Below are 27,413 nucleotides of genomic sequence, written 5' to 3'. Positions count from 1 at the left end.
ATGCACCTTTATGGACTATCTTTGCTGCAATCAGCAATATAATTACACATTATTATTTCAGTATCGACTACATAGGGCGGCAGATTTGAGGAAAATAGTAGCGGCGTTATGCGCTGATGGGTAAGTCTAGATTCACATAAAAATATACTTTGGAGAAGGATAAAACTCAAACTACAATGATTAAAACATATTTTTCTTCATAATTCATGGATATTTTATTCATTCATCGAGAAATTTAAATACTGTATTTAAGATAATCAAAATAAATTCCACGTAACAAATAATTATATTTAAAATAATCGAAGCATAAATGGTATTTAAAATAATCATATCAAATTCCACGGAACAAATAATGGTAGTTGGGTTTCTATCATAATAATATAAAATCAACTTAAACACGATAGTAGCAATTAAAATTGTTTCACACTGAAGGTATAAAAACTAGGGTTTGAGTCTCAATCTCATTATTGTTCAGTGAGCGATTCAAACAAGTTGTCAAACACACTAGAGAATAACTAGAGATTACAAGAAGTAATCTCTACAAGTAGATTTCCTCTAAAGATTGTGAATAAGTAGAGATGTGAATAGTGGAGCACATCGTATGATAATCAATCGACAATCGATCAATCGACAATCTGAATCGATCAATCGACAATCGATGAATCGACAATCGATCAATCGACAATTAATCAATCAATTGACAATCAATCAATCGAGTATATTGACAGGCAGCCACTTGGAGCATTCCACAGCATCCCACAAGTTGTAATCGCGCTGGATCAATTCTCTATTCCAGGAATCGATGTCCAACTTGGTGTTGTGCTCTGAAAACGATTAGAAAAATAAATTAAAACATCTTAGTTCATTGATGAATTCTATTATCAACTCAATAGATGAATAGATCATAGCCCTACTTTGGACAATTAAATAAACTAAATTCAGGAAAAGAAGAGGTTTTGGGCTTGCAGCCGTTTTCTCATTTCAATATTGTGATGTTTTAACCTAATAAATGAATATTAAATTGAATTTCTGGTATTCTGATAGTATTATATCCTATAGTATTCTGATAGTATTATATCTTATAGTATTCTGATAGTGTATTTTATTATTAATTTGGTTTCGGGATGATCTCACGAATCTCCAGGTTAGTTAGGGTTAAGAGGGCCGATTGCGCCAAAACTTCACCCTCCTATAGTGAGGTCCACGTTATAATGGCAGTGGAGAAAGATAGAAAACAAACATTGTCGATCCTCTATCTTGTCAATTCCATCTATAGACGGTAGCTGATACAAGTTTATTGATGTAATATTAACGGTTCATTCTAGTTTAAAATAATCAATTATATTTTATTAAGTAAGAAATTATATTTTTCAATAATTTAATAATGAATTTTCATAATAATTATGAAATATTTTGTTAATTAATTATTAATTCTACATTGTTAAAAGACAATCTGGCAACAGCAAAGCGAGAAAGATATAGCGCTATCCGCTTTGTTGAATGATAGACAAGGATAGCAATATCATTGCTAATCAAACACTGTCATTATAAAGTGGATCTCACTATAGGATTAAATGAAGGCAGCAATTCAATTATACAATTCAAACCTTGTCACTATCAGGCTCGTGAGTCATTAATGATACTCAAAAAGTAGGCTAGCCAAAATACAGTGGAACACAAACTATGTTGGGAGTACATGAGAAATCGTATTTGTTCAAATGAATAGAATAGAATGACTTTTATTTGATGACTATGACGTGGCAAAGTTTGGACAGCAATGTCCACTTAACCACAAATGTTCGAATGCCAATTAATATGAAATAATTTTCAAACTATATTCCGAATTAAATGCTGTCAACCACCCCGAAGACTACTGCTACTGCAAATATTGACAACAGGGTGAACAACTAGAATGAAATTTGATGAGAGCTACTATCCAAAAAATATTTGCCAACCCAGGAATCGAACCCGATTCCTCCTATTTGCCGGATAGGAGTTTTAGGAGTTTAGGAATTCAATTTCTGGGCTGGCAAATAAATTTTGGATGTCGAATTTCCTTCTAGATGTTCTCCCAGTTGTTAATATTTGCAGTAGCAGAAGTCTTCAGGGTGGTTGAAAGCATTTAATTTGGAATTTTTATTTATAACTAATACAAGAATTTGAACTTGAAAAAAGCATATGCTTTTCAGAAATTTTAGATATTCGAACCAGGCTATATTCGAATTCAATAGGTGTGTAACCTGAAATTATACGATTTGTTTTATTCTAGGCAAACCTAGGTTTAAATAAAAACGCTAGCAATAATAGCTAATAGAGCTTCCCACTTTACTCTAGGAACAGCTTCAATCTCATTCATATTTACATTTCATCTACCAATTTTTTTGGAATAGATTTATTATTATTCTTATTGGATGCTACCCATGAGATTGTCATCTACAGTTTTAAGAATGGTCAAGGTCACTTGAAATATTTTCAAAGAATACTTCTATAAGCATACTTGAAGAGAAGCCAAGCATTTATACACTACAAATTTCCTTACTAAAGCTTTTTCAAGATGTCTTGAAATCGTACTTGAAATTTCTCATGTGGATCCAATATTAAATATTCATAATTTAGTGAATTATATGATAATTTGGCTATCAATGATGCATATCTTCTCTAGCAAATAATAAAATCAAGTCATGAATCTGATATTAGTTTAAAAAAACAGTTTTATTTTTGACAAATTCAAATTTTTATAAAATTCTTCATCAGAAATGCAGTTTTTTGTTGAAACAAACACATCTTCAGCTGTACTAATGCATGGATGCATCAACATGAAACTGCAGTTCTGATAGTGAATTTGACAAAAACTGTGTTTTTTAAATCATGGAGAAGTTTCAAAATAGCAATGCATATTCTACAAGTGATATTAGTTTATTCATGATATTAAATTCTCTTTGATTCGAAACTTACCTATTAAATCCATATCATCTTCTTTTTGAACAGAAGTTTCAATGATATTTATAGTAGCCATCTCGGTAGCAAAATTATAGTGGACTGGATCTCTGAAACTATTTTGCCAGGCTGCATATTTGTTCCAGTAGGACTTTTCAAATCCGTAGGCTGAGTTTTGCGATGAGCTATTTCCAGAGCCACTGTTAACAGAATATATAATAGAATAGAATGACTTTTTTTATTTATTATTGACGTGGCGAAGTTTCGACAATAATGTCCACTCTACCACTTAACCACGTCGTTAGCAGAAAATACAAATACAATATAAAAATTTGAAGAGATCATAAAAAAGAATATGAGCTCAATGAACTAGAGTTTGTTTTCTCAAGAACTATCAACAGTAGGCTACCCGAAAATTTTGGAATCAAATATACAGACGAGCAGGCTATCTCAGGAACCCAGGGGTCCAGGGAGTAAAATGTAAATAGATACTAGAGAATCTGAGAGAATGGTATCATCTTTGATAGAGAAGTAAAAAATATGTATTCACTCATTTATCAACAGAGCCACGAATCACAATAATATAGAAGACAACAGACTGAACCCAAAACTCTCTCTCTCTCTCAAATTTTGATGGATAAGAAGTCTCTAACAATAAGGTTATGATTTCACTTTGGTCAACATTTGGTCAATTTTCTCTAAAAAGTAACAAAAACTAAGAGTTTTAAATTTTGACGTATTAAACTAAATGAAGAACAAAAATATAACACTCAAATCACCATCAAAATTCTAGAGTCATTTCACAAAATTAGAGCCAGAAAAACACTATTCACTGGTAAATGGCCAGGATGATATTTTAATATTAAATATCTAAAAAATATGTAACTTATTAATTACCTTACTATATACGGTATATCTTTTTTGCCCACATTAGGCTGGGAGTTTAGGGAGGATGATACTTTCAACGGCCTAGTTCCAAGGCCTTTGAATCCATTCATATGATTCAAACAATGCTTCTGTTCATCTTCACTGCTGAACTTTATGTGAGCGATGCCTTTGCTGTATCCCGTCAAGTCAAGAATAACTGGAAAAAGGAGCTGTTTATTAGTGTCAATTCAGCCGCCAATGCATAGTTTGCAGTCAATTTTCAAATGCACATTTCACTGAAATGATTGTTATCAGAAAAACACTCAACTATTTTTTGAATATTTACATAGATATTAGATTGAGATCTAGTAGTCCTAAATATGTTAATGACGTTAGTGACTTTACTTTTCACAATCCCATTCAGAGTACATGAATGTTTACTCCAATTGGTGTAGGAGCCCTACCTGTGTTGACGTCACACGAATGCGCTATGGCTTTGTTTACGGAGGTAGTGCTGAGGGTCGTTTTCAGAAATGATTGTTGAGGCGTTCTCAGTGAAGTTCAGTAATCATTAAGTAGTTTTTCAAGTCGACTTTGAGCTATTTTTCAACAGGATATTGGCCTAATGAATTCAACTCAGTCAAGCCAAATTGTCTCTGAATACAGTCTTGGATTACATTACTCAATGCATAAATTGTTACCCACCTTTAGCTTGTGTAACAGTTTTATAACGGGAAGAGAATGTTTTCTGTAGAATATTATCGTCAACATCCGGGGATAGATCGTACAGCCAAACATTATAACTTGGCAGAAGATTTTTCACTCCAACTGTACTCAAGAAGAACTTTGCCGGCTGTAAATTATAAACAAAATTGAGAGAGAACAAAAAATAAGATATGCGATTGAAATTCATTCTTTCATTTAACATAATAATGATAGCGTAACAGATAATAACATTGTTTGAACATTTTACTGATTTACTAATTTGTTACTGATTGAATCATCAACTAGTTGATTTATTCAAGATTCCTGTGGAATTTAATCAACTATAATTCTTAAGCGAAGATTGTAGACTGTAGTCTATTACAGTATGAATCTTATTATTGTAGTCTACTTATGTCGAATATAGCCTAAAATAATATACAGTAGTAGACTTCAGCCGATTCACTATAGTAGTCGCTTAGGAATTTGGACCTTAAATAATCTCACAATAAACAATGAAGCTCGAATAACACATAAATGGTTCATACCTTAGTAATACTTGAGTTTGTATAAGGGTACAAACACACTGAAGGCAGAGCGGTGTGGGACTTGGCGTGGCCACAGTGTTCATGATACTCACAGAAAGCGTCAAGGGCCTAGAAACTGGCGTTGTCTAAGTTTGCACGGACATCACTTTGTGAGAATAATTACGTAAAGTATTGGATATTAGCTAAGCGTACTAGGTCAGAGTAGGTTAATGAAATAAACTTAGATCGTCAACTATTTGGTGAATATCACCATCTGTTTAATGTGTTAAGAAAGCATGAGTCTCGATTTTTTGAGTACATGTCAATGTCAACTTCAACCTTTGGTTATATTTTGACGAGAGTGAAGCCTGATTTGGTAAAACAAGTCACTAATTGGAGGAATCCTATATCTGCTGAAGAAAGACTTGTAATAACACTAAGGTAACCTTTTTTCATTAGAAATAAACTTTTAAACTATTCTCCAACCAAAACTCTACTGGCAGCATTAGTCTTATGGTAATGCAATTTCTTATGTGAATAATAGTTTCTTATATGAATAAGATTAGGAATAAGTAAAACAAAAATTTACTAGATGGTGAGAGAATTGGTGAATTTTTAAAATGTCATAAGAATGAAATAAATTAGAATAGCCTTACTTTTGATTTCGAAGTGAAATAAATAAATGTTCTCTTTTGAATTATCAAATAAACATTAAACGGGAATTTTTATTTTTGCTGGTGATGCCTAGATTTTATATTTTATTTTAATTTTATTCAAGTATATGTATGAGTAATTATGTTTATTTAATTATATTTTTAATGATATGTCATATTATAAAGAGTTTGTAATATGTTTTGAATATTCTAATTGGCAATAAATGAAATTGAAATTTGGGCAAATATTGAATTTATATACTAGTGTACTAGATGGTGGGAGAATGTAGTAGAACAAGTAGTACATTATTATGTACAAGAGTAGACCAGACTAGACGCTCCGCTTGTAGACGCTCCAAAAAACAAACGAGCTTGTCCAAAGTTTGACGGGGCGTCAAACTTTGGACAAGCTCGTTTGTTTTTTGGAGCAGGGGCGCTCCGCGAGTAGACGCTTCCAGTGTGTTGCATATCATTTCTTGACATGACATTGTTCACGACGCTCCGCAACGCCCCGCTCCGCTCCGTCTTCAGTATGTTTGTACCCTAATATGTAAATCTAGCAATACTACAAAAAGAACATGTATTGTCAATAAGAGATGTATTTATAAATCTGTAGAAGAATAAATTGAATAAAGCGCATACTTACTGGAACAGAATTTGGGATCAACTTTCCATTCAATTCCTTCAAAACCTTTTTTGCTTCTTCCTCACTTGCAAAATGAACAAAGCAATATCCAGGAGGTTCAGTGATCTTCTTCCTCTTACCCAATTTCACTAAGACCGGTCTATGTCCCATTTTCAGAAATGCAGTCACTATAAATGTTTCTGTCATGTAAGGCTTTATAATCTGTAAAAATAAATAAGTCACTATGAATATTTCTGTCGTGTAAATCCTGTTAATCTGTAACAATAAATAAATTTTCCCGATTTTACACTCAGATATTGGTAAACATGGTAGCGCGTTTCAATTATTGCAACAGTATTTGTACATAGGTCTACACAGTGTGTACGTTCTGTGTACAGTAAATTGTTCCAGTTCCAATCGTGAATTGTTCCATCACGTGACTAGTGCAAAATGTTCCCATGGAACGCCATTTCAAAATCGTTGGTTCAAGCTTTTGGCGCGCACATATAAGGTTGATTTACACTGAAATGTGTCGTTTACTAGCTGCGTGAATGAAGAAAGGCTGTTTTACAAACTTACCGTCTAGAAAAGTGTGCATTTCTTTTATTCCATTACTCTCAAATTTTCTATAGAAAAAAATTCATTTAATGAATGGTTATCAAACATCATATTGTTGGTTATGTATTCTATGGCTATGCTATGGTAAACAAACAAACTATCAGCGCATGCGCAGAGAAGCAAGCAGACTACAATAATCGACCAATGAGAGCTCAGATAGTTGGAACTGTACCAGGTCGGACAATTTACCACGCTTCAACTGTGGGGCAGGATTTTGGAACTGGAACTGGTTTCTGGTACAGAATCTGTCAAAACTCTTCCCATGGAACGCGGAACTTTTCACCTGGTAAATTGTGAATCGGACAATTTACCACATTCCATGTACACAGAACGGGCCCAGTATTTTCTCAACATTAATTTTGGCCGAATACCAACATAGTGGTTTACAAACAGGACACATGTATCTGGTTACGTGAGACTCCTTCAAAATTCTAAAATTTTCACAGTATTATTTTACTCAAATTAATACTGCACCTTAATTTTTAATATGAATTTTTTACTCTGAATAACACACAAGTATAACATACACATAAATGACAAAATACGCAAATTGAGAAAACGCATTCTTACACCAAGTAATGATTTACTTGTAGTTTTTTATATTAGCTGAGCCTGTTAGGTCAGAGTGGGTTAGATAGTGCCAATGGTAGCATAATCAAAAATATTATGATGTGATTATTCACACCAGCAAGTAAGAGAGAACTCATGGATTTGTAGAGGGAATGAACATAGTTCACTATAACAGGAAAAGAGTGAAAAAGTTTCATTATACAAAATATAATTATAATGATATGATAAGGAAATAAATAGGTTTAAAAGAGCTGAAAACTGTCATTTTGGGTTTTCACACAAATACAGTAACTCGAACACTATGCGTCTTAAGCCGTGTCCACACTGAACAAATGTTCGGCAAACATGTTTGTTGAGGAGCTCAGGGACAAACATTTTTAAAATTTTGGACAATCATTGTTGTTTGTCAAACAAAAAATTACTGTTTTCCAAACATTTTCAGTGTTTGACAGCTGTAAAACATAAAACCTGTTCTCCTCACTTGAAAATATTTTGTTTGGTGACGCGTCCACACTGGCCACGGGCAAACATTGTTTGTCAAACATGAAAAATTTGCCCAAACTGTTTCAACAAACACGTTTGTCGAGCATTTGTTCAGTGTGGACACGGCTTTACGGACATAAAGCTACATACAAGCTTAACGCTTAGAAAATTTCCTACAAGATTTTTCATATATTTTATGGATTTCAAGATATCTGTTCTTTAATGAATGATATGAAAAAAAACGTTTTCCTCCATTTTTTGCATTATATAGTTTTAATGATTTATGGGAAAAATTTATGTTGATTATGAGCTTGTAGAGCATTAGATTTTCTCCAGTTTTATGTATAACTTTACAATTTCACGCATTTCCCAACTACTGTTGCAGCAGTTTTAGTCTTGAGTTTGAAATCTTCACTTTTGCAACAAAAATAAGTTTTATTGTTGAGTGTGAAATCTTCACTTTTGCAACAAAAATGAGTTTTATTGTTGAGTGTGAAATCTTCACTTTTGCAACAAATATGAGTTTTATTGTTGAGTGTGAAATCTTTACTTTTGCAACAAAAATGAGTTTTATTGTGAGTGTGAAATCTTCACTTTTGCAACAAAAATGAGTTTTATTGTTGAGTGTGAAATCTCCACTTTTGCAACAAAAATGAGTTTTATTGTTGAGTGTGAAATCTTCACTTTTGCAACAAAAATGAGTTTTATTGTTGAGTGTGAAATCTTCACTTTTGCAACAATAGATCAATATTGACAAAGGAATTACAAGGGAGTGTTGAGAAGACAATTTTTGGCTTTGCAGCTTTGTTGGGACTAGTTAGGAGGTGAACATGTCAATATTACCTTTCCCTACCCATAGCGTTAAAGGGGATAAATTACTGGAGGAACCGAGGTTTCTGGAACTCTAGAATCCAGAGGTAGGTTTATCCTGGTAGCTCCAGGGCTAAACATTATAGATAAACTCAGGTGATTCGGAGTTTTACCCCGAAAAATTAACCTGGTAAATAGAATAATAAGAAATATTGATCAAAGAATACATCAGTCAAAAGATTATATTTTACTTACGCCACCCATCCACACTATTCGACCAGGATTGGCCGATGGATTGAACGACATCTTTGGTTATTCCACTCCTGAAAAATAAAATTTCCATCAATTTTACACTTAGCCTATGCTGGAGGTTGAATGATAATCTCTTTCTTACATGGTAAGGTTGAAAACTCATAACTTAATCTATTTCTGATCTCCTAAGATTTAGAGAAAAGGAAACTTTGACAGAGTCAAAATCAATAATATGAAATGATTCTTTTAAAAAAGTGAAAAATGGCATTTGATTCTGAAACTTCCGGATCGTTCCTTCGTTAAGCCATCGTTCCTGGCTGCCTAAAAATGTCATTGGTTAGGTCATTTCAGAGACCCCGAAACTCATAAGGTGCGATCTGAAAGCTCTGACATCAGACCTAAACCAGCCAGGTCACAAGATATCATCATTTTCATTAATCTGAAACCAAATGAATGAAAACAAAATGTAATCATATTATTCAAGTTATATGAGACTAGGGATCGCTTAGACCGCTGCTATTTCTCATATAAACTAATGATTTTCATAGAGAAATTGATAGTAGAAATAGCTGTAGTTACCTTATTGCTGACGATAATTTCCAATTTATCGATTCCCGGATAATCATAGCACCTGGATATATCAACAGGCCTACAGACGCAATCGTTATCAATAAGGACCAACCACATTAAGCGGTTTTTCAGGCGCCAACCCAATTAGCCAATCGGAGAGCTTCCTTTTAAACACTTAATATGGTCTGGCCCTAAGAATGATAAATACTCCACATGAATCAGACCCTCAGAAGGTCAAGAGCAAACGACAAGTGAAAAAAGTAAATTCCTACCCACCTCGCCTGAATATATCTTTCAAGCCGTCAATGGGCCTTACTGCTGTCATACTTTAGCCGTGACCGACAGTTTAACCTGCCCATCCGATAACAGTTCTCAAATCACAATCCGGGAGTGACCTGGTTAAAAAACTTCTGGTAATGAGAGGGTTTGAACCCGGGATCTCTAGGTTGCTACGCAAGCACTCTATTCACTAGACCACGGATCACTCAAACAATAAATATCAAATTATATTATAAAAGGTATAATTGAGCTAATAATTGTCCCACTTACCAAATGTATTAGCATCATTATGTCTGTCTCAATGAATATTTCCAGACCAGCTAAAATTGGTAAAACTTATGCCTGTGTTAAAAAAAGGAGATAGGGGTGACCCTAATAATTAAAAGCCCATTTCAATATTCCAATTTTGTCCAAAATATTTTAAATTGTGATAGCTGAGCAACTCTATGCATTTTTTGAGTTAAATGATCTGTTTACAGGTACGCAGTTTGGCTTCAGAGTGAGGAAGTCAACAGTGAAATTCTAACCTTATCTTGGACTTTGTCACTTATAAATTTGGAAGAAAAATAGCACAAGGACTACCTTATTATTTTATCTTTCAATGTTATCACATTAGTGTTATTTGCATTGTGAATAAATAGAAATAGTGGAGGTTGTTTAATATATTGTTGTCAAGGTTCATGTGGGTTTTGAAAAGGGAGGCCTTGCTGGGCTTACACTGTGTGACCTCAGCAAGGCATTTGACACCCTGAACTATGCTACTCTATCGGCAAAGCTCGCTTCCTTTGGAATTGGTGACAGTCCTCTGAAGCGTCTACGCTCCTACCGGGAGGGACTTGCGCAGATAGTCCAGGCAAATGGTGTGATGATTCAAGTTAGATCAGTGAGTTGTGAGGTTCCGCAAGGCTCTGTACTGGGGCCTCTCCTGTTTCTGATTTTGATGTTGCCTTTTCCAGAAACAGGACAGTGGTGTGCTATGCCGATGACACCGCAATGGCTGACCTGGGCAGAATGATGTGTGCTTCTGAGAGGGCTGTTGCAGACTGGTTTCGGGAAAATCTTTTCCTTTTCAATGGCGAGAATACCCAAAAAATGTGGTTGGCCTAAGGAATGGTGTGCTATACGATTTTTCCCCCAGTGAAGCTCCTTGGCTTCATTCTGGTTAGAAGAAGCTTTCCTGGGGTGGGCAAATTCAGGTATTCTGCTGCAGACTCAAAAGGGTGCTCTTCTTGCTCAGGAGCCTGAGAAGTTGTATACTAGAGGCCCATCTCCGCATGTGCTATTTTGCCTTCTTTCAAAGTGTGATGGCATATGGTATCACCTTGTGGGGTGGTGTCTCTGAGGTAAAAGATATAGCCTACTGCTGGTGCCAAAAAAGACCATCCGGATTCTTTGTGGAGCAGACTTTTTAGCACATTTTATGCCTCTCTTTGTGAGAAAAGATTCTCACAGTTTTCAATCTCTCCATTTACAGGTCATCTATAAAGGCCTTCCACAATGCCCATACTTTGCCTAGCAGGGGTGATGTGCATGTCCATGGCACCAGAAACAGGCTGAAACGTGCTATAATGTAAATAAGGAAAGACCCAGAACAGCCTCATCCACCAGCCAGACAGAATTTTGGACAAGCTGCCAGTATCAGCCAGGAGTGTCTGCTTGGGACAGTTTTGAAGAGGAGACTGAGAGCTTTCTCTAAAGGAGTTTTATGTTTGTGATTGAGACTGTGAGTAGTTCTTCTTGTCTTAGTCTTGCTGCTTGGTATGTTTTGTGTTTGTGTGTTTGACTTTCGTTCTTTTACTTGACCTGCATCAAGGCAGTTTTTATTGTTCTTGACTTGTTCACTTGTGGACATACCAATGTAGTATGACCACGCCATAAACAAAAACACCTTACTTATAATTACAAAACAATAGAGATAGTGAAGTTGACCCAGTAATAACTAGGACAATACTATTTTAATAATCGCAAATAAAAATGTCGTATTTATCAATGAATAAAAAATATTTTGAATTGGATAGATAATAATGCCAATATTTAGATATGAGTAATCCGTCAATCCCGGTAAGTGATTGTGGGATTTCCAGGTAACTTACCAGAATTGAGCCGGGATCCCGGGATTGACATCACTTATCCACTTTAAATCTAGAGTCAGTTTTATTAAAACAATAATCAATTGTAGGTAGTATGATATAATACTAATTACTTTATTTTTGAAAACAAATTAAAGTAAGTTACCGGTACCTTTTTTGACGTACGGTATTTTTCTTATTTTTAAATGAAGAAGGGTATCTTGATTTAATATTGATGTACAACGAGATATAGGCCTAGTTGAAGACATAAAAAATAAACTTTATTTGTCTTTATTTCATATTTTTTCAAATACTCATCTAAATAAGAAACATAGTTTTCTAACCACAAAATTATTCCATTTATTTAGGCTAAAGAAAGGTCTGTAGGCTGCTAACCTAGTGCTTCATAACATAAGAAAAAGCTACTGCACAACTTGAATAAAATTATGTCGAAATAGGAACAGAATGTATAGAATGATATCAAAATTACTTGAAAAATATATTTATTTAAAAATAAACAAATTGATTATTTACCTTTCACAAATTAGGCAACAGACTGAACAGTGAACACTCACAACTCACTCTCACTCTTGACTTAACTTTTGACTTTGACAAATGAGACTGTGTCAGGAAATGGACCTGACTTGGTCCTTGTCGTAGAGTTGACATAAAACTATGTCCGTAATAAACACTTATTTACGTTTATAAACTTAGTCAAACATATAAAAAACATTTAAGAATAGTAATATTTGAACTTTTCAAGATGGCCTTGCCTGTATGCATTACATTAATTATCTCTCGACGTTAGCTGATGTTTCTGGTGGCCTCGAAGTATTCCTCCACTGAATAGAATGGAGACTCTATTAACCAGTTTTTGATTTTTGTTCTGAAGCTCCTGTCGTCCAAGTTCTTCACACTGTCAGGTAAGGCGTTGTAAATCCTCAGGGCTAGTATTGGGAAACAATCCTTCTTCTTACTCAGCCTGCAGAAAGGGATGTCTATTTTCGCTTTCCCTCTGGTGTTGTAGGAGTGTCTGTCTTCTCTTCTTGTGAGCAAGTGGAAATTATCCCTTGCGTGCAACAGGGAGAGCCAGATATATTGATTGTATACCGTGAATATTCTCAGCTTGATAAAGATGGGTCGGCAGTGGTCCAAGTATCCCGCCGAATCTAGGATTCTTAGAGCCTTCTTCTGCTGGAGCAGTACATCTTTACAGCCTGGAGCGTGCCCCCATAACTGAAGTCCATAGTTGATATGGCTATGAAACATAGCAAAATACACCTCCACCAGATGCTTCCTGGAGATTAATGGCTTCAGACGTCTCAGTAGGTACATCATTCTGGCTAGTTTCCTACAGGTGTTATCAATGTGGCTACTCCAGCCAAGTTTAGCATCCAGTGTAAAACCCAGTAGCTTCACTTCTGTGAGATCGTCAAGCTGCTCCCGAACAAGAGTGCATGTTGTCTCCTGGGTTTTGCTTTCATTAAGCATCAGCTCATTGCTGGTGAACCACTGCTTCGCCTGTTCAAAAATATCTGCTGCCAACCTCTTGGACAAATCTGGTGCTCTACCCCTTGCGAAAATAGTGGCATCGTCAGCAAACATGAGGATGTTGCCCATAAATCCAAGGTCATTTATCATTACCAGGAACAAAACAGGACCAATCACTGAACCTTGTGGCACTCCGTGACGAACCCGTAGTGGACCTGAGTTCGCTCCATCAAGGGTAAGAACCTGCCTCCTATCGGAAAGGTAGGCTCTGAAGGTGGCAAGGACTGGACCGCGCACTCCATAAGCAGCCAGTTTCTTGAGGAGAATATCGTGTGAAACACACTCAAAAGCCTTGCTCAAGTCCGCCAGAGCAAGAGACACAGAGTCACCCGCCTCAAAAGAGTTGAGGATCTCAGCAACTAGCTGTGATACCGCAGTGACCGTTGACTTTCCCTGCCTGAATCCATGCTGGGCGTTTGTAAATAGGTTTCTTTTTATCCTCATCATTGAGGCTAGCCCTGCTCTGATAGTTTAGTGAAAGAACAATATTCTTGAGCAATTGAAGTCTAGGTGTGTACCATGACTTATTTTTCATTTTTTTATGAGTCTGGCAACTTTGTAGCTTCTGTGTTCTTGAAGGAAAAATGTTCTCAAATACTTCTGTGAATTTTTTGAAAAATGTATCGAATAACTCTTCAGGGTTATCCGTACAGCCAGGAAGTATCATTGTCCAGTTCACATTAGCCAATGCCATCTTCAATAGTGGAAACTTATCAGGATCGATTTTTCTCACTGATTTTTTATAAAGATTGTGCCATGGCAAGGTATGGGGGGTGTCACTCATCACGCTCCGCCAAACATCTATCACCACTGCATCGTGATCGGCAATCAAAGGGTCCTGAACAACTACATTATAGCTCCAAGTGTCAAGAGAAGTAGCAACAGTATCCAAGCAATTATTTCCTCGGGTGGGCGCATGATTTGTAATGTACATTCCATGACTTTGGAGAATACACCTAAATGTGTGATAGATACTGTCATTAACATTTAACTGGATATTCAAATCACCACCAAGTACAATAGGCAAGTGCAAATTACTTAAACTTGAAAGACATTTGTCCATAGCATTGAAAAAATGTTCAATATTGCCATTTGGAGAGCGATAGACTGAGACGATAATAACAGAATACTCATCAATCTTTACTCCTGCAAGTTCAATATCTAGCTCAGCACTGAAGGTACTCAGATCCAGACGATCAAAACTTAAATTCTCCCTCAGGTATATTGCAGTTCCTCCATTCCTGTGAGTTATGCGAAAAAATCCAGTAGCAAATTTTAAATTTTCTATTACATTGAAGTATTCCTGTTAATCAGCCACTTTGATAAGGATGTCTGATAATGCATGCTGGATGCATTCTCTTTGACTCTGACTCTTTGAAAATTTTCATTGCCAGCACCGGGAGACAGTCTCTAACAGCTCTTGATAGTTTGACAGACGACAATGTGACACATTCAAATTTTTCTCCGAGTGTTGTAGGAGTGAAATTTCTCCCTCCAATGATGTGTTACATATATGTCATTGCATAACATTGCAGAGAAGCCAAAATTAATCACCAGATGACCACAGACTGTGTAAATGCCTAATTCGAGGATTGGGCTGGCAATGAGCCAGCATAACATTGTCCTTGCATAGAGGTGCGTACAGACTGTCGCTCTGCTCCGCAACCGAACGTTACTCCAGCAGAGCGATTGATGATCGACCGGCGAGCAATAGTGGTTCGACCGGGGAACGCGAGAAGATCTAACATCTTCCGTAATGTGCATGATGGGTGCGACTGAAGAGCGGAGGCGGAGCGACTGCCGTGCGATGGAGGAACGAGGGCGGTACGAGGGAGGAGCGTGCTCGGTGCGGGTTGGAAGCGCGAGTATGTGTACGCAGCTTAACATTGCAGAGAAGCCAAAATATAATCACCAGATGTCCACAGACTGTGTAAATGCCTAATTCGAGGATTGGACTGGCAATGAGCATCATACTTGTTATTTATCTTTTCAAAAGTCATATCTTTCCAGGAAGTTGAGAGGGTTGCTAAGAATTGGGTGATTGCTGATGTTGTACCATGCAGTTTTTGGTACCCAAAAACAATATGGTATCCTGATCTGAGGATATTCACCACATGGTAGACAATTTATACTGCTTATTATACAGCAGGTATGCTGTAATGCGCATAAACAGTCAATATTCCACAGATTGAGCATCCACACAGTTTGTGGATCCTACATTCTGGCTTCACTCCGATTATGTGAGGAGCAGCATCACTACAGCAAAGAGAGAAAGTGCACTCCTACAACACTCGGAGAAGGACACATTTAGATGTAGCACACTGTCGTATGTAGAAAGTAAGGGCTGTTTCCCGGTGCTGGCGCGAGTATGTTTAACCCCTTACCAGAGTCGGTGAGGGTGCGTCCAGTAAGTGTCTTCAAATTTTGCTTGTCTAAGTGGCTGATTGATCATAATCAAGTAAAGTGTTTGGTCTGTTTAATCAGTTTATTTTCATGATAATAATAATTGACCGAGAGAAGTGAGGTCTAAGATTCAAGTCGACGGTTTGGCATTTCTCTTAATGTTTAAATGTTCATATGTTGCGCATTAACGGCGAAACGCGCTAATAGATTTTCATGAAATTTGACAGGTATGTTCCTTTTTAAATTGCGCGTCGACGTATATACAAGGTTTTTGGAAATTTTGATTTTCAAGGATAATATAAAAGGAAAAAGGAGCCTCCTTCATACGCCAATATTAGAGTAAAAATCAGACTATAGAATTATTCATCATAAATCAGCTGTCTAGTGGACTATAATACTACCCGTTCAAAAACATCGAACATCTTGAAAATGTATCTTTCCATCAACATTGTAGACAGTTGCAGCCAGACCTGATAACAGCGCTCACACTCACATTCCGGGACAACACGTTACGGCACGATAGGACAGAAAGCTCTATGTTTATTTAGGATTTTTTCTAGACATTTTAAATTGATAAATATTTATTAATTTTTGAGAAAACATAACAGGTCAATGTAACTTACGGAGCGCGAGGTCTACTGTTCACAGAACTACTAGTAATATCATAGAGAACGATAATATAAGTAATATCCATGGTATAGGGAATTTATGTCGCAACTTTTACTGTTATCTCAAGCCGATTACTGGTGATTATTGTCAATTTTTACTGTTTTGTTGGGGTGATAGTGTATTAATGGTACAATTTGAGAGACTACCTGCGTCACACAGCTGCATAGGAAAGAACTATGTGAACTATCGGCTTGGGATAACAGTAAAAGTTGCGACATAAACGCCCTATACCATGGGATATCTACTTATGCTATTGTTTCTCTATGGTAATATTGAGTGACCTTGCTGGCTTAGATCTGGTGTCAGAGTTTTCATTCGTAAATGATCAATTGCAGGGCCTCTGACATGACCTAATAACTGATTTTTAGGCAGCCGGGACCGATGACTTAACGTGTCCGTCCGAAACACGGGAGTGGCCCGAGATAAATATACCTTAATACCTTCAGCTTCATCCATACCCACAATTGTGGGATCGATGGCGTCAAAAAATCAAAACACGTACAAACACATGAAAAAAAACTAACAGTTCAGATGGCAGTGATCCAGTGCTCACGCTCTCAATAAAAATTCAATATTTTTTATATTTTTAAATTTTTAATATTTTGCCCGGGCCGGGATTTGATCCCAGGCCTCTGAAACATTAAGCCAGCATCTGATCCACTCCACTACCACCTCTGTTAAAAATGTATTTGAATGACGCGATCAACCCAGGAATGCCCCTGTCCTCACACACTCTTATCCATGATTGTCAACTCAGTCAATACCCAGTCACAGAATAGGTACAGAATGGAAACTGTCAATCAAACGCCTGTCTAACCAATGCTTTTTACAAACATTAGACACGTCACGTGACCTTAGGAAGTTCCAATCCTGGTCTTTTGATTGGCTCGCGGCAGTGAACGAGATCAATAGATCCCGATCAGTAAAGTGATCCGAACCTCCCATCAATACTATAGTGCGGTCCACGTTATAATGGCAGTGTTACGATTTACAATATGTTGCTGTCCTTTTCTATCATACAACAAGACAGATAGCGCTATCTCTCTCTCGCTTTGCAATGTTGTCAGTTTGCCAGAATATTTTATTTTTACTTTGACAGTGACTGTACAAAAGTAAACAAACAATTCCAGACGCCATTTTTTTCTTCATTCTATCAAAATATTTGAGTACACAAGTCGTATAATTGATTTAAAATGTATTTTTGAAACAATGAAATAATTTTTAGACATTACCGTATGAGAAACATAAATTAAAATACCTGAAATGACATTTTAAAAGTTGATATCTAACCATCCTAGACTTCATCATACCGGTACGAGTAGATCTAACCTATACGGGTAGGCTAACTGAAGCATGGATGAAGTCTAGGATGGTTAGTTATCAACTTTTAAAATGTCATTTCAGGTATTTTAATTTGTGTTTCTCATTCGGTAATGTTTAAAAATTATTTCATTGTTTCAAAAATACATTTTAAATCAATTATACGACTTGTGTACTCAAATATTTTGATAGAATGAATAATGAAAATGGCGGCTGAGAATATGGTTTGTTCAGTTTTGTACAGTCACTATCAAAAGTGAATATAAAATATTCTGGCAAATATAGTGATGTCCACGTTATAATGACAGTATTTGATCAACTTTGGTTTTGCTATCCTTGTCTATCATTCGACATAGCCGGTGGTACTATTCTTTTCTAGGTCCACGAAGATGCCAATCATGTTTTTGACAGTATAGATATATTATTAATTAATGCAGAGAATCGGCATTCCTATTTTTCTATCTTTATCCACTGCCATTATAACTTGGACCTCACTATAGACAACATTGCAAGGTGAGAGAGAGATAGTGCTATCTGTTTTGTTGTATGATAGAAAAGGACAGCAACAGTATTGTGAATCGTACACTGCCATTATAAGTGGACCTCACTATAGCCAAGTTTCCATACTGTATGTATACTGTGACCCAGTCTTACCCAATTGCTCTCTTGTCAACTGGGACTTGAGTTCAAATTCAAATTCTTCTATTGTTGTGAACATTGATACAATGCCAAATCCAAGGAGGGTATCTGAAGTTTGATTGAGATTTGTGGTGACGAGAGTCCACATTAATTTCTGGGTTTTTCCTTCATTGAAGAGTAGAAAAGTAGTTCCTATTCTGGATGCAAAGTGAAGTAGGTTTGGTTTAAGATTGGGCGCGTAATTTTTTCTCTTATGAAGCTACTTTCTTTGAATTATGTGTCCCACAACATTTGTGTGTAAATTCCACTAATCTTTGTCCTTAATTTGGTTAAATTTCTTAGTTTTACCTTGTAGTTTTACCTTGTGGTTAAATTTCTCAGGTTTTACCTTGTAGGCTACTCCTTAAAGATAGGTGGACATAAAAAATATACGGTACTGCAGTTTTGGGATTATTTATATATTTAATAGTATTTTTCTTGTATTAGATGTTATAATATTTATATCATTATAATTGTGTATGTTTTTTGAGAAATAAATTTGAATTTGAACTCATGTGAGAAACTTGTTTTACCGGTTTCGTTTGACGTTAAGATTTTGCTTTTAGAATTGTCGCTTGGCTGGTTACGTCTCTCAAAAGTACCAGATCCTAACCTTAGGACCCCATTACTCAGTCATTTGTATGACTGCAGTAATTCATAAGCCTTATTTTTTATGTTGAATCATTTTGCAATACTTTAGTTTTACATGGTAAATAGAAATAATTCTGCCCCATTATAGATGGGAAAAAATTATTTTATTAGATCCACCATTATCTCCGAACAAACTTTTCTTTGAGGATGCGACCACTCTACAGTGCAACGAACTTTCTTCTACGAACAATCTGAATATGTTCAGAACATCAACAAACTTTTTGGTTGATCCAAAGTCCGCTAGATGTGAACACGGCTCAATATGCTGTGTCTTGTTAGAAAAAATATTGAATGAAAACTACTTCATATTGTCAGAACCACCAATTTAACAAAACATTTTGAGAATGATCACAAATGAGATTGATTACAAATGAATTTATCAAAACATTCTGAGATTAATTACAAGATTAATTACTAGGGCACCTAATAATTTACAATATGAGGGCACCAGGAAGAAATACTTCCCATAATAGCCCTCTTGACACAACCAAAAATTATAATTCTAATATATTAATAGTATAATATAATATAAGCCTAATTTTTTAAACTGAAATTGATGATGAAAAGAAGGTTGAGGTAGTAACAACCGCAACAAGTAACACAAAGAGTTTTAATAAATTAGTTGTTCGGACAATATCAAGTCGTTCTCAATAATAGTTACATCAAAAGTCTAGTTTAGCAACCAGATGAAAATGAAAATACCTGGGGCGACATAACGCATAGAATTGATGTTTATCTTGTTGAAACGTTTTAAGAGTTTGTGTTCTCACTACATCAGAATTCAATTATTCTTTTAGTTTTAATCATTTTATTTTTTAATCTTTAGTGTTCTTATTTTAAAGTAATATATTATATTGTTAGTAACGATCTTTGTGGAATTTGATTGTTCCATTTGTAATGATGGAATTATTTGTAATGAATTTGTTGTTTTAATTTTATTTCACGAAATTACGAAATTTAAATTATCCTTTTCAATTTCAGATCATTCATGGGAAATATCCATAACTTCCAAATGATGAAACTGCTGTTGGATCAAATTTCCGGATGCTCCAACAAGTGTTTTTGGTGTTGAAGTTGTTCATCGATATACTGAACTGTTCATCAGACTGTTACTGCAACAATACCTTGAGGATGTGTTATGAACTGAGCTCAAAGGTATAATACGAACAACTAAATGGTGAATTTATCTTTATTTTTAATTATTCTAATGTTTTCTTACTTGGTTCTCTGCGAATAGTTATTGAATTCTAAAATGTTTTCGGGCATGAAGCGGTTCATTTATCGTCATAGGAGAAAGATTGTAATTGGAGGTCTGTTTAGTGGTGCAATGTATGCTTTATACAGACTTGCAACTCGAAGACTGCTTAAATGGCAGGAAGAAGAGATGAAAGAATTGTTGGAGTATAGTATTCGAAAAGAGCATTTTGAAAAAAATGAAAGAACATGCAACCAAACTATTTTGTCCCTTTCCTCATCCCTCTACAACAAAATAGAAGAGCTTTTTGACACAAAAATGATTGTAAGCAATTTAAAAAGTGGTGTAGCAGAAGATAAAATTGCTTTATGGGAAGAACTGAAGATAATCGCATTTGCCAGATTAGCTACTCTTGTTTATGCTGGTGCAATGATAGTTATCATGCTAAGAACCCAGCTCAACATCATAGGCGGCTATATTTATTGTGAATCCAAAATAAATAGCAATGGTTGCACAGATAGTCCTGTTACCATATCAAACGAACATCAGGAGCAATACTTGTCAAGTTGTCAACACTTTCTAACGGTTGGAATAGAAGAGTTGAGCTCACTAATTGAGAAGAAAGTCAGATTAGTTTTGGAGAATGAATCTTTGAAAAAGCCACTGTCGTTGCCAGATATTGAACGATACTTCTGGGCAATCCAGTCCTCCATTTCCTCCGATGTCAAGAACCCCATAAAAAACTTGTCCACATTTGTTCTAGCGTCCTCGTCCACAGGACAGCCCACCGATATTGTTCCTTACAATGAGCCGTTACTGAAGAATCTATGGGAAGAAACCATCGACCTAATAAGCAGTAGTGAAGTAAGGTCGTTGGGCACTTCGTGCGTGAGTCGAGGCTTTTCTCAAGTGATGGATCGAATATCCGAGTTTGTGATTCCACCCCGTGAGAGTAGTGGCGACACTGCAATCACACAAGCTGTGCCTTCAACTTCAGCTGCATGCCAAAAACTACTATCATCAGTCACTCAGACCTCGGTCCCAAACGGCACTATTGTTAGTATTAATAAATCTACCATTCCAATGGCCAAGTTGATTCCAATAATTAATGGCATGTCAGGAAGCTCGGCTTGTGATCAATGGATGCAAGATTTCATCAATATGCGCAATCTCAAAGTGTACGGTGCTAATGTTTATGAAGCATTTTGCTGCAATACTAATGTCCGCTTTGATAATAGGTGATGGATAATCATAGTATAGGGATTTTTTGTCGTTCATCAGTATTCTTAATCATTTTTAATTTTCAAGGAAAATATTGAACCCCGTAAGCAACTACAATAATTAGATAACTCATTCATGCAGCCTTTACATACTCCATTTTCTCCGTTCTCTTTCAATGGCCTATTCGTAAAAAATCATTATTCAATTGGAACATGGATAGGGTAATACCATAGAGAAACAATAGCATAAGTAGATATCCCATGGTATAGGACGTTTATGTCGCAACTTTTACTGTTATCTCAAGCCGATAGTCCACGTAGTTCTTTCCCGTGAAGCTGTGTGACGCTCGTAGTCTCTCATACTGTGTCGTTCATACACTTTCACCCCAACAAAACAGTAAAAATCGACAGTAATCGGCTTGAGATAACAGTAAAAGTTGCAACATAAACGCCTTATACCATGGGATATATACTTACGCTATTGCTTCTCTATGGTAATACATATTTTGAACAAAATTTGTTTCTTTGGAATGTTGAACTTTTAGCGATATTCAACATTTATCAATGTTAAATGTCATAATATTAGAAGCCTCATTACCAACTTCGGTAACTTACCCGAGTAAAATCAATTATTGTCTTTATTCTGAACATAATTTCACATTTATAACAATTCATTATCTATCCTAACCCATTACCTTTTATCTATCTTCATGTATTAAACAATGAAGTTTTGTGTAGACCACTGCAATTTGCTTGTTAACAACAATTTCATCCATTCAACCATGGATTGGCGATAATTGTTCATATCCCATCGCCGTCATGCGAATCGCACTGTGTCTACAAGGCATCATAAAGGTAGAAATTAAACTTGAATTTTAAAAAACACTCATGGAGTGAAAATGCACTTACATTGGTAGTGATGATCGTTTCGACCTGTTGTTGGTCATCATCAGACTTGGCAGGATAGTCTGATGATGACCAACAACAGGTCGAAACGATCGTCACTACCAATGTAAGAGCATTTTCACTCCATACGTGTTTATTAAAATTCAAGTTTAATTTTAATAGTGAAAAAGTATGGATATGCAACAAAGGTAGAAACATTGATTAAGGGGTTAGAACTCACAAAGCTTTCAATGTATGATCTAAGGGCGGTTTACAGATACACTTTGTTCGGTCCTCATTGAATACAATATCATTGCATTAAAAAACTATAAAAAGCTGAATTATTCAGATTTGCTGCAATATAAAGTGTTTAGTTTCTACTAGTGAATGTTTTTGACCAAAACTTAATTGGTTTTATAAAATTTAGAGATAAGACTTTGTGTGCTCAAAAAAAATGTATGTAACTTTCAATATTGGGTTGGATTGAATGGAACTCTTCTGCACAGGTTGACTGAACTATTTTATAATTTATCATTATTTGTTTAGAGATTTGGTATTTTTGGTAAGTGAATATTATAATGTTGTTCCATATTATTTATTCAATCCACCTTTCTGGTTTTTTTGATTTTGTGACACTGGTGATTATTTGTATTTTGTATAAAGGAGATGATCTTAAATAATAATAATAAAGTATTATTGTTGGAACGGAATTATTCATTTCAATAAAGTTTTCCTTGTCTATAATTCAACTGAATGTCAAATTGTCAGCAAAAAACAGGAACTTGTAATCTGAGAGGATATTGTCATTCAATTAGAAATGCATAAAAGATGTTCATTGAAAGAAAGGTAGAGTGTTACCAAGCTAGGTACTTTATATAAGGTAGTTAGTAGTTCAGTCATACATATAAATGAGATGCGTTTGTGAGAAAAAATGCAAGGACGTTATACTTATTGGGTGTGGTGGCTACCAAGTGTCACATAAATAACTTCAACAAAATCGTACCTAAATCATTAATTTCTTGTTTTTTACACTGTATATAAGTTCATGGCTTCGTTTATAATAAAATATCAGAATTACCCGACTAAAATTTTGTCTTCATCTGTGGAGTACCCTTCAATGGTAATAACTAATTTTTCTCAGCTTGCCTATGTGGTCCAAAGTCACTCACTGTATTTAATTTATTGAATTTAATTTCTGAGAGTTTTTATCAAGAGGAGGAGGTTTCGGAGTTCTATTTTCCTGAAATATTGCCTATTTCCGTCTTTAGTAGGCCTGTTGTTTATCTCACAAACCGTAGAACTAGCAGAAAATTTTCACTTGATCTAAAATTGAAAAAAAAGATATTTCACTTTCATCTCTATTAAAACAATTCCCAAAGTTTCTGTTATTATGTTCCTTTGCTTAATGCGTTACTTGATACTTGGTTGTCTTGGTACTTGACTGGGTAGATCCAGATAGACTGCTTCAGTGACAATTTCATTTCGTTCGTTCGTTCGTGTCAGGTGATTATACTTGTATTATATGCCTAAATTAGAATAGTAATCCACTGTTATAGCAGCTTCGTCATTAAAATTAAAGAGGTCTTGTCGATTGCATGCTGGTGCAAGACGGCACTTTAGGAGGTGGTCATCTGACTGGATGTCTCCACAGTCACAATAAGGATCATCAATCTGCCTCCAAGTAGTGCGGTTTCTTTAGTGCAAGCACACTCTGCTCTAAGGCGGTTCAGAGTTTTCCATTTACTGTACGGTAGCTCTGCTCCTGCTGGCAGTTGCTCCCTCAGCACTGAGTCAGTGGCATCTGCACCCTCATGCCAGAGTCGAATTCTTTCTTGTGGTGCTGAGGAGCCCAGCTCCTGTGTCTCTGTTAGAAAGCTGCGACGGGACTTCAAACGGTGAATTGCAGGGGTATGGCCAAACATTGGATGCCTTTCATCATTAGCTTGACGAGTTCGCTCGGCCCTACCTGCTATCTTTCTCCGGATTGATGGAGGGGCTATCCCACTCAGTGGTAGAGGTAGTGAGTTTTAGTTGGTTTTAGGCAGCCAGTCACAATCCGGCAGCTTTCGTTGAGAGCCACGTCTACCTTCTTAGCATGGGCTGAGCGACCCCACACAGGACAAGCATATTCACCAGTGGAGAAACACAGGGCTAAGGCTGTTGTTCGCAGGGTGTGAGCATCAGCACCCCAGGCAGACCCAACCAGCTTGCGTAAGAGTGCATTTCTGGAGTTGACCTTCTTTTTCGTTTTTTCACAGTGAGCTTTGAATGTCAGGCTTCTGTCCAATTGAACACCAAGATAAGTTGGGTTTGCCACATGTGTCAGCTGCTGGCCAGACCAAAGATTTTAAGCTCCCTTTGGGCTTCTTTGTTTCTGAGGTGGAAAGCACTTACTACAGTCTTTGTTGTGTTCACCTTCAGGAGATTTGCTTTGTAGTATTTGACTAACTCTGGAATGAAACTATTCAGCTTGTCTTCGACTTCTTTAAAGGTGTTTCCTTTGGCTGCTACTGCCAGGTCATCAGCATAAATGAAATGTTTTGTGCTGTCTCCAATAGGTTGTTCATTCACAAAAACATTGAAAAGGGCAGGAGCCAGGACACTTCCTTGTGGTAGTCCATTCTTTTGTTTGTACCACTTGCTACAATTGTTCTTTATATGGACTTGGAAACGTCTATCAGTGAGCATCAAGCGGATAACCTTTATCAAACTGTAATCGTATGTCACATTATATAGTTTGTGAAGGAGTTGTCTATGATTAATTGTGTCGTACGCTGCTGACAGATCAACCAGAACCATGCCACTAACCTTCTTCTCCTGGAAACATCCTCAATGTATTTAGTCAGGTTTAGTACTTGGCCTGTACATGATTTTCCTGGGCCGAAACCAGCTTGTTGAGGGATTAATTTGCTCTCTATAAGAGAAGATATTCTATTGAGGATAACTCTCTCGAAAAGTTTATACAAATGGACAGAAGTGAGATTGGTCGATAGGATTTTGGGCACTCAGGGTCCTTTCCAGGTTTGCAAACTGCAATGACTTTTGATTCTTCCAAATTGCAGGTATGCGCTCTTGGACTATGACGTTATTGAATAAGTCTGTGATCCACATCTTTGCTGCAGGGCCAAGGTGGAGGAGTTGCTCATTAAACACCTCATCTATGCCTGGAGACTTGCGAGGCATCAGTAATCTTAATGCAGATTCAATTTCATCTACTCTCAGTGGGACCTGGAAGATGTTGGTTTCTCTATTATGACATCTTATGATTTTCTTCTGCCTGATTCTATTCACAGGTTTACCATTCTCAATCAACACGTGAGCCACTTGCTTAGGAGAAACATTTGTATGGAGGCTTTTTGGTTGACTCTCACAGTTCAGCTTCCTAATGAGTTGCCAAGCTTTGTAGCTATTCCTCTTCATGTCCACTCCCTCAAGCGTCTTGCACCAAGTTTGCCTTCTGCAGTCTGCAATCCTTGAGTTTAGCTCTTCTCCTAGTTTGTGAGTGTTGTCTGAGAAAGGGTTAGTATTGAAGGAGTCCATATAATTATTGTACAGTTGCTGAAGATCATCAGAGAATCCTGGAATATAGTTTTGTCTACAACCACGGGGTATGCTGCTATAAGATGTAGTTTTTAGTAGATTCAAGAAACTCCCATATTCTGCTGGATGTGGTTGGATATTTGCTATGCCTTTTTCCATCTGGGCTGTGAAAGAGTTCCAGTTTGCTTTTTTGAAGTTGAATCTTCGTTTCAAGGGAACCTTTCTCACCCTGATTGATGGGACCACCTCCAGGATAAGAGGTCTGTGTTGGGTGTTTGGAATAGCATCTAAGATATTCTTATCACATGAAGCTCTGAATTTCTCTGTAACGAAAATATTGTCTGGGTTAGTTCCCGACCTCCACCTTTTGCTATTGAAGGATGTGCTTTGTTTAGGGTCAAATAGAAGAAGAGAAAGGCCGTTATTCATTGCCCAGTGTTCCACTCTCTCGCCATCTGCGTTTGTTACTGGGTAACCCCATTTCTCACTATGGCTATTGAAGTCTCCCACTACAATTTTACACTCCTTGTTGTTGAAATTTTGGGTGCTGCTGAAGTCAAAGTCGACTCCTGGAGGTTTATACACTGATGTGACTGTGCAGTTAGATAGTTCCAATGTGATTATTTCAATGTTATTATTATTTGTTGCGTATGAGGATATCACTTTCAAGTCATTTCTGACAAAAATACAGCTACCGTATTGCCTGTGAGGGATCTCTGAAACCAGTTCCATGCCATGTATATTGGGTCTGCTTTGAGCATCAGTTCTATGTGTCTCTTGTAGGCACAGCACATCACATCGACGTGTCTTACAAATATTACTAAGTATGTCTTCCTTAATACGAGATAAGCCCTCAATATTGATTGAGATTGTCACAAGGGGTGGCCCTGACAAGGGCCGTTTAGAGGCATATATTCTTGTATCACCTGTATTGGCTGCATTTTGTTCTCCAACTGCTAATATAAAACTTTGGTGAAACTCTTTGAGAGCGCGAAGAGTATCCATTTTCGAAATCATGTCGTATGCAGTTGGTCCAGGGGCACCACGTGGAGGAACAGCCTTACCCCCAAACATGTTAAAACCCCATCATTCACTTTGGCATAGGACAGGTTGAAATTAGAACATATAATACTTCACAATAGGTAGGTACCTTAAAAAAAGTATTTCTAAGTTTCAATAGAAACTGAATTTTACAACTTAAAACACCGCCACGAGTAATATATAAAATTGAAGAGAATCTCGAAACAGTTTTACATAATTGCTATGGAACATCTGAGCACGGTCGTTGATCGTTTTAATCACTTGGCTCAACAATAAATTACTCTCGGTAGCCATGCAT

At 36.4% G+C, this 27,413-nt stretch overlaps 3 protein-coding genes across 5 annotated transcripts; 1 reads left to right on the top strand and 2 right to left on the bottom strand.

Annotated features, from left to right (window-relative positions):
• Positions 1–368: 368 nt before the first annotated feature.
• On the bottom strand, positions 369–12,573 carry LOC111050079 (tRNA selenocysteine 1-associated protein 1). 3 transcript variants are annotated; one of them, XM_039422040.1, is made up of 8 exons: positions 12,497–12,573; positions 9,048–9,115; positions 6,333–6,533; positions 4,510–4,657; positions 3,835–4,021; positions 2,956–3,137; positions 696–824; positions 369–621 (listed from the first exon to the last, which is right to left on the bottom strand). In XM_039422040.1, exons 2-7 carry the CDS (start codon positions 9,096–9,098, stop codon positions 709–711), a joined length of 885 nt encoding a protein of 294 aa, XP_039277974.1. In that variant the 5' UTR covers positions 9,099–9,115; positions 12,497–12,573; the 3' UTR covers positions 369–621; positions 696–708. The 3 variants fall into 3 exon arrangements, with proteins under 3 accessions (XP_039277974.1, XP_039277973.1, XP_039277975.1); XM_039422039.1 differs by having other exon boundaries at positions 369–824; XM_039422041.1 differs by lacking the exon at positions 12,497–12,573 and adding an exon at positions 9,891–10,004 and having other exon boundaries at positions 369–824.
• Positions 12,574–20,215: 7,642 nt separating this feature from the next.
• LOC111046854 (peroxisomal biogenesis factor 3) lies at positions 20,216–23,233 on the top strand. The gene has a single exon (XM_039422038.1). The coding sequence runs from the start codon at positions 20,487–20,489 to the stop codon at positions 21,669–21,671; it is 1,185 nt and encodes a 394-aa protein (XP_039277972.1). The 5' UTR covers positions 20,216–20,486; the 3' UTR covers positions 21,672–23,233.
• A 2,259-nt stretch (positions 23,234–25,492) lies between these two features.
• Positions 25,493–27,148, bottom strand: LOC120349716. Its single transcript, XM_039420246.1, has one exon. The coding sequence runs from the start codon at positions 27,146–27,148 to the stop codon at positions 25,493–25,495; it is 1,656 nt and encodes a 551-aa protein (XP_039276180.1).
• Positions 27,149–27,413: the final 265 nt, after the last annotated feature.

This window comes from Nilaparvata lugens, chromosome 2, assembly GCF_014356525.2.
Source record: "Nilaparvata lugens isolate BPH chromosome 2, ASM1435652v1, whole genome shotgun sequence".
In the NCBI taxonomy this organism is placed as follows: Eukaryota; Metazoa; Arthropoda; class Insecta; order Hemiptera; family Delphacidae; genus Nilaparvata; species Nilaparvata lugens.
Note: the sequence above shows the minus strand (reverse complement) of the source record. Positions and strands in the feature narration are given on the sequence as shown.